This window comes from Typopeltis vanoorti, chromosome 24, assembly GCF_054136105.1.
Source record: "Typopeltis vanoorti isolate ZY-2024b chromosome 24, IOZ_Tvanoo_1.0, whole genome shotgun sequence".
NCBI lineage: Eukaryota > Metazoa > Arthropoda > Arachnida > Uropygi > Thelyphonidae > Typopeltis > Typopeltis vanoorti.
The window spans coordinates 34,150,600-34,163,932 of NC_143572.1; the positions used below are offsets into that span (position 1 = coordinate 34,150,600).

At 34.1% G+C, this 13,333-nt stretch overlaps 1 protein-coding gene across 2 annotated transcripts in view; it reads left to right on the plus strand.

Annotated features, from left to right (window-relative positions):
- The window catches only part of rho-7 (rhomboid family intramembrane serine protease rho-7), a 141,330-nt gene that overhangs the window by 59,950 nt on the left and 68,047 nt on the right, over positions 1–13,333 (plus strand). For both annotated transcript variants that reach the window (XM_090413817.1, XM_090413818.1), the window contains exon 5: positions 10,159–10,308. In XM_090413817.1, coding sequence (XP_090269943.1) covers positions 10,159–10,308 — 150 coding nt within the window. The remainder of the gene's footprint in view (positions 1–10,158; positions 10,309–13,333) is intronic.

The window sequence follows — 13,333 nt, forward strand, 5'->3', positions numbered from 1 at the left end:
CAATTGTTTTAGTAGTTTGACCCTTGGACTCAAAGTCTTTGTCTACGACCACTCGCAGATTTTTCTTTCCATCACCTCCTTCAAAATTTCCCATTAATTTATATTTTGCATCCTCTCCTTGCCCACTAAATTTCAAGACCTTACACTTTGAAACATTAAACTGGTTATCCGGTCATTTTCCCACTTACAAGGCCACAACTTCTCTACTCCTCATAATTTTTTCCAACTTTGCATCATCTGCAAAAAGCTGCATATCTCCAGTTATGCCTGTCCCAATCACCTATCCTCTCCTTTGCATAATCCACATCCAGTACTTTATGAGGTGTCACACCTGTTTCACAAAATGAAAATCCTTAATTTTGATGTCCAGTTGTGCTGGATTCTCAGCCACGTTGGAATTAAGGGAAATGAGGCTGCAGATGCAGCTGCTAAATTAGCTCAAACTTTCTCCATATACTGTTTGACAGTACCATATACAGACTACAGACAGTTCATACGATCAAAGCTAATTGCTCAATGGCAGTCATCATTGTAGGAAGCATTAACAAACAAATTATATAACATTAAACCTGAAATCAAGCATTGGCATCTAGTCAACAAATAAAGAGAAGAGAGGAAGTTGTTCTCACTAGGCTCTGCATAGGTCACAGTCATCTTACACATTCTTATTTACTGAGAGCTAATGACCCTTTCATGTGTGAAAAATACAATACGCATCTCACTATTTATCATATACTGGTAGAATGCCAGCACTTTGCGCGAGAGAGAGGAATGAAATTTTTGTCTACCTGGCCAGACCATATACATTCAGGCAGATTGCACGATGTTTTTAATTTTTTACAAAGAATTAATTTATACAAATATGTTTGACTGTAAATTTTGTTTATATGTAAATACTGTATTGCTTCACTTAACGTTTGTACACGTATATTACAAAATATGTAATGTTTTGTGATGTGTATATGCAGGAGTTGAGTACTAATGTATATATTATTCATTAATTTATTTTCTGGTAATTTTGTTAATATGTAAATACCACACTGCTAAACTTAATTTTTATGCATACATAATGTATAATAATTCCTCTTTAATTCTTATGTATTACTGTAATCACATTTGTTGTAATCTTATAAGTAGATACTGCATTCCTTGGCTTGGTGTTGTACATGCATATATTGTACATTATATATGCATGTACATAACAATATATGTTATGTACATGCACATAACTTATATTGTTGTCTAATTATGTACTGCCTTAAATGCTGCAGTAATTTTGTTTATATGTAAATACTGCATTGCCCAACTTAACTTTTGTGCATACATATTATTTACTAATTTTTTTGACTAATTATGTATTGCTGTAGGACACTTATATATATTTGTGTAATGTTCTTGTAATTTTGTTTATATGTTGATACCACATTGCCAAATTTTATCTTTATGCATGCGTGTTGTAAAATAATTCCTTTTTGCCTATTTATGTATGGCTGTAGAAGTATCTGTTATAATTTTAACTATATGTAGATACTGCATTCCTTGGCTTGTATGTTCATTTTGTTTATTTAACTTGTATTGTTGACAATTTTTGTACTACTGTAACCTTTAACCTTGTGTGTTGCTGTGCCCTCTGCAGTAATTCTGTTTATATGTAGATGCTGCTTTATGGAACCTAAATTTTGTACAGGCATATTGTTTACAATTTTCTTTAACTGCTTATGTATAGTTGTAACCTTAGTGTGGCACAGTATGACCTTTGTAGTTTTTGTGCCAAATAAACTATGAACCATAAACCTATAGGTGATTTTTTATTCTAATTTACTCACCTGTTTGTATTAGAGAGGGAACCTCCCAGTAAGGTATACTGGCCCTTTTCATCCTTATTCTTGTACTGTGCTTTTCTTCCCATATTCTTCACTCTATTTCTCCAGAGTCTCTCTCTCTTTTTTTTTTTTCTATCTTACAGATCACCATCATTGGGATCTAATGCCTAGCCACTACGTTTATCATGCACATACAGAAAAAAAAAGGGGAGGAGTATCCTGGTGGACTTGCGCTACTTTGGCCTTTGCTTTGGCAGGATGGCGGTCCTGGATGGCCCAGCAAGGATCAGTTGGCTGGTGGGCTTGCCTGCAAGGGTCAGTGATGGTTCAGGGAATCTCCTTCCCCATGGTCCAGAGACAAGACTCAAAGCTTGTTGCAGTGTCAGTGTCTGGGTTAGCCCTGGCATTTCTTTATTGATCTTTATTGATGTCTCATCAGTGGGAGCTAGACCCAGATGAGAACTAAGGTTTCCAGAGTATTTAGTTCTCATCTGAATGGCAGTCAATCAGTGTTACAAAATATGGCTTTTGTAACACTTCAAACCAGTCTGAGTAGTGCCCCTTCTCATAATGCATAGCACTATACATGGCCAAAAGGTTGTGTGCTTTGCATTATGGGATACCAAGGCAATTAGTCTGAAGTCATTAGCCTCTGTATACAAGTAGCCTATTCGTGAAGATACTTCAGCATTACACTACACAATATTTTACAAAATTTAGCACAGACACTTGCTTAACATATTTATATACAATTTTTACATATCTACAATTCAGGAAACATTGATATCATGTGGTTACTCACATTTCTTTTCTTTGTAAACAGTCCTTTACAACGAACAAAGTTTCCATCGGGACCTCTCGAATCTTGATCTGGATACTTCTTTAACTTGGATGTTTCTGTACTCTGTGTACCATTGCAGTTGTTTTGGCCTGAGTAGCAAATGTTATCCTTCCTTCCTTTCTTCTATAGCTGGTGGCTGTCTGTTGATTACACTAGTAGGCAACGAGAAACTCTGATTTCGTCTTCGATGTTTATCCATTGGATACATTGGTGGACTTGCCTTAGAAATTACCCGGAAAACTTCAGGGAGAAGTTTATTCTTTATTCTAATTGATTTTTTATTCTAATTTACTCAACAAAACTCCGACGATAAACCATCAGGGTCAAGAAGTGTAGACTATCAAACTTCCAGCCACGAGCTCCTAATCATCACCTCTTATCTTCTCTTTCTGTACAGTCGAGAAGAAGACCAAAAGCCAACCTTTTTTCTATCCCTTTTAGCCCCTTAAATATCCTTCTCGTTCTTTGTTCCTACTCCGAAGTGTCTGCGATTATCCTCCAGCGTGATGACATTACTCAGGTTCTCTTCTTGCAGAAAGTCTTTGTTTTAGTTGCCTAATCCGTTTGCAAGCTGTTGCAAACTTTTCTTTTACATTTTTCTTGCTGACTCACTATATTAATAAGGCATAATCCCTTTCCTCTATTTGTAAACACTATAGTTACACAGGTAATATCAGGTAATATCTAACACATTTCACAAAATAGTTAATTTATATTCAAAGAACATTTATACATCATATTTTCTATATTATTTTGATTTGACACCCTTGTAAAATCGAGCTCGACAAATTAACTAAATTAACTTATTGTGCGAGATTTTACAAGTTGGTATATTTGAATTACTAAAAGGTGTAAATATGTGAACTATCATTAATAAGCCTTATGAGAACAAGAAATATATAGGAAAGAACAAGCATGAACAGAGATAATTTCATTACTGGTAAACAAGTTATAAATAATTGACATTTGTGATATATGTGTACCCTATAGGTTGCTGAGTTGCTATAAATTTTAGACATGCATAAGTGAACTTATGTTCACATAATTAAAAAAAAATATTAATGGAGAGGGAAAAAGAATTGTGTGCACAGTATAAATAACTAACCAATGATGTTGATCTAGTGATTAATTTAGGCATGGCAGAAATACATGTTGGTTGATGGAGCAGCAAATCATCTTGTAGTATTTGGTGTGCTTGTTATGTGTATTTGTTTCTCTGTTTCACATATATTTTGCTTGGTTTTCTAAGAATTTTCTTTTGTTTACTGAGGATCAATATATATTTTATACAGTAAGAGAATGCATAATTTCCAATCATTATTGGAATTATCCACCCTTTTGCAAATCCTACGTTCATTACTTTTTTTTTTTTTTTTTGTCAATGGCACTTCTGTCTTATCAATAATAGATGTCTCATATATGCTAGTATTTTGTTGTATATCAGCCATTTCTGTGTTTTCCATGACTAAAATAAAAATGTTCCTATATCATGAAAAGCATTCCAATATCAACAGATGCTATACTGCAGAAGCAAGAAAAACAAGTAGATTTATTGCATCACCAAATACAATACAGAGACATACAATCAGTGTCCTATATGTAGCAACAATTAGTGTAATTAGAGACAACTGGAATGACACTCCTCCCACAGACTGCTGTATGCAGGCAAAACAGATTTATTATAGCACTAAGCAGCAACTAACTAAACACATTGATCCTAACATCTTTTCAGTTCCAGAAAATATGTAAAACAGCTGTTTATAATGCAGCCATTGGATACAGAAAACACACAGTTTATGTAAAGCAAAAATATCAAATCCAGAATATATATATATATATATATATATTTCAAAAAATAGATTTAATGACTCCAAGACCGAGATAACATATAAAGATTTTAATGATAAATACTACTAGTTTCGGCATATAGCAGCCTTCTTCAGGTATTTATAAAGGAAAGGAATACTAATAAACATTGAATTATTTAAATAAACAAACTGGAAATTACAGGTACAAATTGCCTCACATAATCGATACATAAAAACGTTGTATTTTTCAAGTTGTTCCAACTGGCGTGCCATTGTTTGTTGCAATTGTGCGTGCAAGTTCACGTGAACGCCAATATTGAATAACTGCAGCATGGCTATCTGGGATGTTATAACTTAAATTATTATTTAAGTGGACCGGGTTCAGTAGGATTTCCCGTGATTCTACGATTTTTCTTTCAAACTCATCTTCACAGCGAAAAATATTTTCTGATCTATTCCAGCATACAGAGTGGCTTTGTTGGTCATCATTAGGATTATTTGAAAAAAGAACATGACTGGATAAAGCAGTTGCATGAGATCTTTTGTATGAGATGTCTCTCTTATGCTCTTCTATGCGTTGTTCAATAGATTTGTTAGTTTGACCAAAGTATGGGATATTGCAATCACACCACAATTTATATACTCCAGGGTACTTAAGGTTGTGATGAGTAGGTTTTGGATGGCTGATTAGAGAGCGGATTTTTGGAAGTGTGGTGAAGAAGGTCCTGATATTATATTTTTTAAGGACTTTAGCTATTTTCTTAGAGACTGTGCTAATGTATGGAATAGAGATGCTACCTTTAAAATTAATAGTCTCTGTTGTGCACTGCTTAGGAGGGTTCAGAAGAAGTTTCTTAATTGTTTTTTCAGAGTATCCATTTTGTTTAAAAATAAGAGTGAGGTGATTCATTTCTTTTTGTAGTTCATCTTGTTCATTTAAGAGAGAACGTGCTCTGTGTCCTAAGGTAGATATAATTCCAAGTTTTTGTGGTGGAAAATGATGAGAAAGATTATGCAGATATCTATTGGTATGCGTAGGTTTTCTGTACATAGAGATTTTTAATCTTTCAGAGTATCGTGTAAGCATAACATCCAAAAAAGGTAAAGAGTTATTATTTTCTATATCAGCAGTAAATTTTATATTAGGATGTTGGATGTTTAGATGACGAAGAAAATCTGTGAGAGCTGTGTGCCCGTGATTCCAAATAATGAATATATCATCAACATATCTTTTCCAAACTTTTGGTTTAAATGAGAAGGAAGATATGGCTTTCTTTTCAAAGTCTTCAAGGAAGATGTTAGCTAGCACAGGGTCAAACTAACAAATCTATTGAACAACGCATAGAAGAGCATAAGAGAGACATCTCATACAAAAGATCTCATGCAACTGCTTTATCCAGTCATGTTCTTTTTTCAAATAATCCTAATGATGACCAACAAAGCCACTCTGTATGCTGGAATAGATCAGAAAATATTTTTCGCTGTGAAGATGAGTTTGAAAGAAAAATCGTAGAATCACGGGAAATCCTACTGAACCCGGTCCACTTAAATAATAATTTAAGTTATAACATCCCAGATAGCCATGCTGCAGTTATTCAATATTGGCGTTCACGTGAACTTGCACGCACAATTGCAACAAACAATGGCACGCCAGTTGGAACAACTTGAAAAATACAACGTTTTTATGTATCGATTATGTGAGGCAATTTGTACCTGTAATTTCCAGTTTGTTTATTTAAATAATTCAATGTTTATTAGTATTCCTTTCCTTTATAAATACCTGAAGAAGGCTGCTATATGCCGAAACTAGTAGTATTTATCATTAAAATCTTTATATGTTATCTCGGTCTTGGAGTCATTAAATCTATTTTTTGAAATGTATAACAACCGAGTAAAAACTAATCGCCACATCTATAGCCTAAATGACGAGGCGTCTCTAATGAAAATACAAAGGAATTTTAAAAGAACATTGAAGAAAATAGGACTGAAAATAAACAGGTTAGTTTTCCTCAAACGTTGTAAGTTCCATGCAGTTTTTCCCAATTTCATCTCTTTTAAAGAAAAGATAACAACGGAACGCGCTAAAAGAATCTATCGTAATGCTAAAATGGATCTCCTCAGCGAAAGAATTACAGACACAAAACGTAGTTTAGCTTTTTTGTTCAGCACTAAAAGATGTTTAACTCAAAAACTTGAAGAAATTATGGATAATGTTAACTTACATGATTTTATCATTAACAGTGAAGCACAAGCCACACGGATACAAAACAAGAATAAATACACCCTTATCAAGAAATTTGATAATCTAATAAGGATACAAAACAGATCTGGTCATAGTGATGCCCGTATTAATCCTGAAAAGGTTGTAGTGAACAAATCTTCTCATATGTTAACGGATGCAGAAACGAATATTCTTAGCAAAGGTCTCAATTTTATTCCCTCACCAAAATTTATCCCTAAAGAATCTCTTCTTACAAAAATAGAAAAAGCATGTTCACTCATTCCTAATCATTTGGCGAAACTTCTTCGTATTGAATCGATTTTCATTATAAATAATGCCAAACCTCCAACAGATAATATTTCAGTGGCTGAAAGAAAAGCCCTAAAAAATCTAAAACAGAACAGTAACATTATTATTTTACCTGCAGATAAAGGCAACTCTACGGTCATCCTCAACTCTGAAGATTACCACAACAAAATGCTTCAATTACTTGAAGATAGTTCAATATATTCAATTCTTCAGGAAGATCCTACAAGAGAATTACAAAACCGTACAAACAACTTGTTAAAGACTGCGAGTGAACTTCCTCATAATATTCGGCTCTCATTACGCTCTCTACATCCTCTTATCCCACGCATCTATGGAGTTCCAAAAATTCATAAAGAAAACATCCCTCTTCGCCCAATTGTGGAAGGAATTGATTCACCTACATATAAACTTTCAAAATATTTAGCAAAGTACCTCAAGTGTTTCTCCAATAAATCTTCATCTTTCATCAAAAACACCACAGATTTTGTTTCTCATATTAAAGATATTCCCATCGATGATAATGATATTCTAGCTAGTTTGGACATTATATCTTTATTTACTAACGTTCCTACGGACGAGGTACTTACATTACTACAGGATAAATTATCCAAAAAAATGTTCACTTTATTAAAACATTGCATTCATTCTGGTTACTTCAGATATAAGGACTCCATTTACCAACAAAAACAAGGCCTGGCAATGGGCAACCCTTTGTCCCCTGTGCTAGCTAACATCTTCCTTGAAGACTTTGAAAAGAAAGCCATATCTTCCTTCTCATTTAAACCAAAAGTTTGGAAAAGATATGTTGATGATATATTCATTATTTGGAATCACGGGCACACAGCTCTCACAGATTTTCTTCGTCATCTAAACATCCAACATCCTAATATAAAATTTACTGCTGATATAGAAAATAATAACTCTTTACCTTTTTTGGATGTTATGCTTACACGATACTCTGAAAGATTAAAAATCTCTATGTACAGAAAACCTACGCATACCAATAGATATCTGCATAATCTTTCTCATCATTTTCCACCACAAAAACTTGGAATTATATCTACCTTAGGACACAGAGCACGTTCTCTCTTAAATGAACAAGATGAACTACAAAAAGAAATGAATCACCTCACTCTTATTTTTAAACAAAATGGATACTCTGAAAAAACAATTAAGAAACTTCTTCTGAACCCTCCTAAGCAGTGCACAACAGAGACTATTAATTTTAAAGGTAGCATCTCTATTCCATACATTAGCACAGTCTCTAAGAAAATAGCTAAAGTCCTTAAAAAATATAATATCAGGACCTTCTTCACCACACTTCCAAAAATCCGCTCTCTAATCAGCCATCCAAAACCTACTCATCACAACCTTAAGTACCCTGGAGTATATAAATTGTGGTGTGATTGCAATATCCCATACTTTGGTCAAACTAACAAATCTATTGAACAATGCATAGAAGAGCATAAGAGAGACATCTCATACAAAAGATCTCATGCAACTGCTTTATCCAGTCATGTTCTTTTTTCAAATAATCCTAATGATGACCAACAAAGCCACTCTGTATGCTGGAATAGATCAGAAAATATTTTTCGCTGTGAAGATGAGTTTGAAAGAAAAATCGTAGAATCACGGGAAATCCTACTGAACCCGGTCCACTTAAATAATAATTTAAGTTATAACATCCCAGATAGCCATGCTGCAGTTATTCAATATTGGCGTTCACGTGAACTTGCACGCACAATTGCAACAAACAATGGCACGCCAGTTGGAACAACTTGAAAAATACAACGTTTTTATGTATCGATTATGTGAGGCAATTTGTACCTGTAATTTCCAGTTTGTTTATTTAAATAATTCAATGTTTATTAGTATTCCTTTCCTTTATAAATACCTGAAGAAGGCTGCTATATGCCGAAACTAGTAGTATTTATCATTAAAATCTTTATATGTTATCTCGGTCTTGGAGTCATTAAATCTATTTTTTGAAATGTATAACAACCGAGTAAAAACTAATCGCCACATATATATATATATATATATATATATAATTTGAAATCAGTTAGAATTACATTTGAGATATTCAGTATCATCCAGACACGTCACAAATACTAATTTTACAAATAAAATTGTATCAAAAAAAGTTGCAGCTAACATGGCATATAAGCTTTGTGAAAATGTGACCTCCTGACATGGAAACAGCATGCATATGCTTAAGCTAGTTCTTGCCAGCAGTTTACACATGTGCAGACACTGTCCTGCATGAATGTGTTAAATTTGTCTTTAGAAAATAAACTTTGCTTTTGCAGGGTGTATTCAGTTTTTAGCTATCAGATAATGAGTTTATATAGTATATAATATTAATATTATACAAGTTATTTTGTCTTTGCTTTTATTCTAATTTTTGCCTTCTTCCAACTTTTGATACCATAATTACTTCTGTGTAATTAAAACTGTTCTATTGTTTGATTGGATTTTGATGTTTGGTCCTGACTCTTAAGAAGAAGAAGATAATAGGATAATAGTAGTGCTGTGCATATTTTCTATTTTGTATTTTTTTCTGTTGTACAAGTGGTTGGGTTTTTATATTTATCCTATATAAACATAAACCATAAAAACATAAAAATTTATGTAATGCTATAGCACATTTAGTACTGTGGGTGGACTGAGGGTTAGATAGTCTGGAAATTATATGAAATGGCAGTTCTGAAATGGCAATTCTGAAATTGCCATTTCAGAACTCCAGTGTGGTAGGGTGGTAGTTTTCCACTGTGATATGAAATTCATCTCTCACCCAAAATCCATTCCCATTATGCAATTCAAAATCACAGCCTGTTGGTTGGAGAGTGGATATGTTACCCATTTAGTCATCCAGGCTGGCAAGTTAATGCAGTATACAATTTGCTGTAGTAAATATTTGAGTCTCCCCATCTCTGTGGTATCAAGTTAAAAATGCTTATTTTTATCTTGACATGGTTATGGTAATACTGTGCAGATTCATTGTAATGGTGTTTGCTATAGTACAGGTTATCTGTACTATAGCAAATCACTTTTTTGTGCAGAATTTTTGGAATCAGACTTACAATTAAAATGTTCTACTTATTTAATAATTATTATATATTAAAATTAATATTTTGATATTGTAATATTTTTCAGAATATATATGTGTGCCTATGGTTTTGTCTACGTTCAGCCACTTTTCTTTCTGGCACCTTGCAGCCAATATGTATGTTCTGTATAGTTTTTCAACAAGTGCTGTTTCAATATATGGAAAGGAACAGTTTCTGGGTGTTTATCTAAGTGCAGGTAAAGAGAACAGTCAGTTTTTATTCTGTATAACATCAGGTTTAGTTAAGTGAAATGTATTAAAATGTCAGTAGCCTTTATAAATACAAACTGTAAGATTTTACAATACCTTCCAAATGGAAGCTGTTATTGTTTGTGTGGATTCCAGTTTAGTATTATTATTTTTAGTATTCTTTTCAGGTCTCTATGAAGTCAAGATTCGCCATGGGAAAGTTGCTCTGTGCATGCACAGAACAACTTTCCCATGAATATGCCATGCCATTAACTAAAAATTTGCCAGCCCCAGTTGGCTGAGTGGTTAGCATACCCACTCTCCAACCAACAGGCTGTACATTCGAATCCCTCTGTGGTCATGGATGTTTGTGATTGTCTTTAGGTTGGAGGTGAATTTCATTGTCTATGCATATATATATATATATATCAATTTATATATATATATATATATATATATATATATATATAAATTGATAAAAATAGGAAAAACTCTTAGCCCACCCATGGTACAAATGTGCTATTGGCTTGCAAATAGCTTTTATGGGTGGGAGCCATATAAAAAACAAATGTTTAGCTGAAAATTATGAAATTCGTTGCATCCCAAAATGAGATTTCAGTTGAAGGGAATAAATATTATTTCAGCTTTTCATCTTTTGGTAGCATAATAAAAAAAAAAAATGGAGATTACTCTCAGTTAAATCACATGTGTACTTTTTAATCATGTCATTTGTGATATAAATTTACAAAATTCTTTTATCGCTTCTAATACATATTTTTTTTCTGTGTATAATTTAGCATATTTGTACTGTTATCTTGTTGAAATATTTGCATAAAGTTGTAAAATTTCAGAAATATCTGAAGTTTTCCAAAACTGTTACTAGACTCATCTTATTAAGCACTAAAAGAAGCTGTAAAATTTCCTTTTTGTTTACCTCTCCTTATGTGATGGATGAATATTTCATTTTTAAGAGGATGTTATATTGCTTGCGATTGTTGATTGTTGTAGATGACCAAAATGCTGAAAGTTTAATATGAGTTAATGCTCCTTCCTCCTTGCCTTCTTTTTATGAATAAAATTGCTATGTCCTGTAAAAGAAAAAAAATATCAAAAACAAAAGGAAAAAAAAATGCTTGTGAAAAGTTATAATGTTAAACTCTACAGAGCTTGCAGGGGAAAAAAAAATTAAGACTGAATATACTATATTATTTAGTCATATTACACTTATACTATACTACTTTATGAGTAAAATTTGCCAGCTCAGTTGGCTGAGTGGGTAGCATATCTACTCTCCAACCAACAAACAGGCTGCAGGTTTAAATCCCTCCATGGGCATGAATATTTGTGATTGTCTTTAGGTGGGAGGTGAATTTCGTTGTCCACTGCAAGACCACCGTCCCACTTATTGGAGGCTTGAAGTGGCTTGAAAAAGTTCCATGTTATATATACTATATATAGTATATACACTATATACTTATATAGTATAAGCTGTCAGTGAATTAGAACGAATGGGGATGGATATCCCCATTTGTTCTGGAGAGCAGATACACCAGTATCTGCTCTCCAGCCAAAAGGCTGTGGGTTCGAATCCCACTGTGGGCATGGATGTTTGTGATTGTCTGTGAAAATACTAGTGGTAGAGGTGGGTGGTAGATGGCATTTGTGTAGCTGTGGTTCATTGTAGATTGTGGGTGGTGAAGATAGAGAGTTGTAAAGTAGATGCCCACCCTCGATGAGTCTTAGAACTCCCTGGAGGTGTTAATAATAATAATAATATCACACTGGTTATGTGGATAAGAAGGTGGCTGCTGGGCAGATATCAAAAAGTGGTATATGGAGGGACAGAATCAAGGCAAAAAAAAACAGTTGCTAGTGGTGTGCTGCTATGTTCAGTGCTGGGATCACTACTGTTTAAATTTTACATAAATAATATAGGAAACAACCTGAAAGGAAATATTCAGTTGTTTACTGATGATGTGAAATTAGGTAGAGCAATAGTTAGTCAAGGTGATGTGGAGAGCTTGCATGACGATTTAAATAGACTAACTATCAGTATGTGCAAAAGATACTGGGTGTCAGTTTGATGTGGAGAAATGTAAAGTTATGCATTTTGGGATAAATAAATTACAAGCTCTGTTCCACATTGATGGAACTGTACTCCAGGAAATAGATGAAGCTAGAGATTTAGGGTGGTGAATAAAGGTTATAGCACATAAGATTACTTGGCTTGAAGAACACACTAACAAGTAGAGATCAGGTCCCCTCTTTTTTTCCTATCAAACCAACTTCTTTAATCCACACAACCTCAATCTATCCTCATAGGCAAGCAACCAAGATGGTGAGTGGTCTGCAGAATGTTCCCTATGAGGATAGATTGAGGTTGTGTGGATTAAAGAAATTGGTTTGATAGAAATATTTGATTTGCTTAAAGGGTTTTGTAGGATTGATACAGGGGAGATGTTTCAGCACTCAGCTAGAAGGGCCAGAATGAGAGATCATCCCTGGAAGTTGAATAAAGATGTGGTTAGTAGAGATTATTATTATTATTATTATTATTTTCGGGCTACTCCAGGAGTCCTTAGACTCATCAAGGGAGGCCCTAAACATCATGTCCACACAACTATACGACATTCTCACAGTATCTATCATACCTTGCCTTGAACTCGCTCACTGTCATAGCACCCACAACAGACTCTGGCAGCTTATTCCACTCATTTACCACTCTAAAAGTAAAGCACCCAGCTCTAACACCACTGCTAACCACACTCTTGCCCAGCTTTCATAGGTGTCCCCTAGTTCTCCCACCACCAGTCCTGATCTCAAAAATATCCTCTGAATTAATCTTATAGAATCCTATTAGCAATTTGAATGTCTCAATCATATCTCCCCTTTTCCGCCTATCAACCAGTTTCTGCAACCCACAAATCTTCAACCTGTACTCATATGGTTCATTCCATAGACCTGCTATCATCTTAGTCACTCGCCTGTGGATCCTCTCCACCTCCTCCCCATCAAGAAGGAACCGAGGTGACC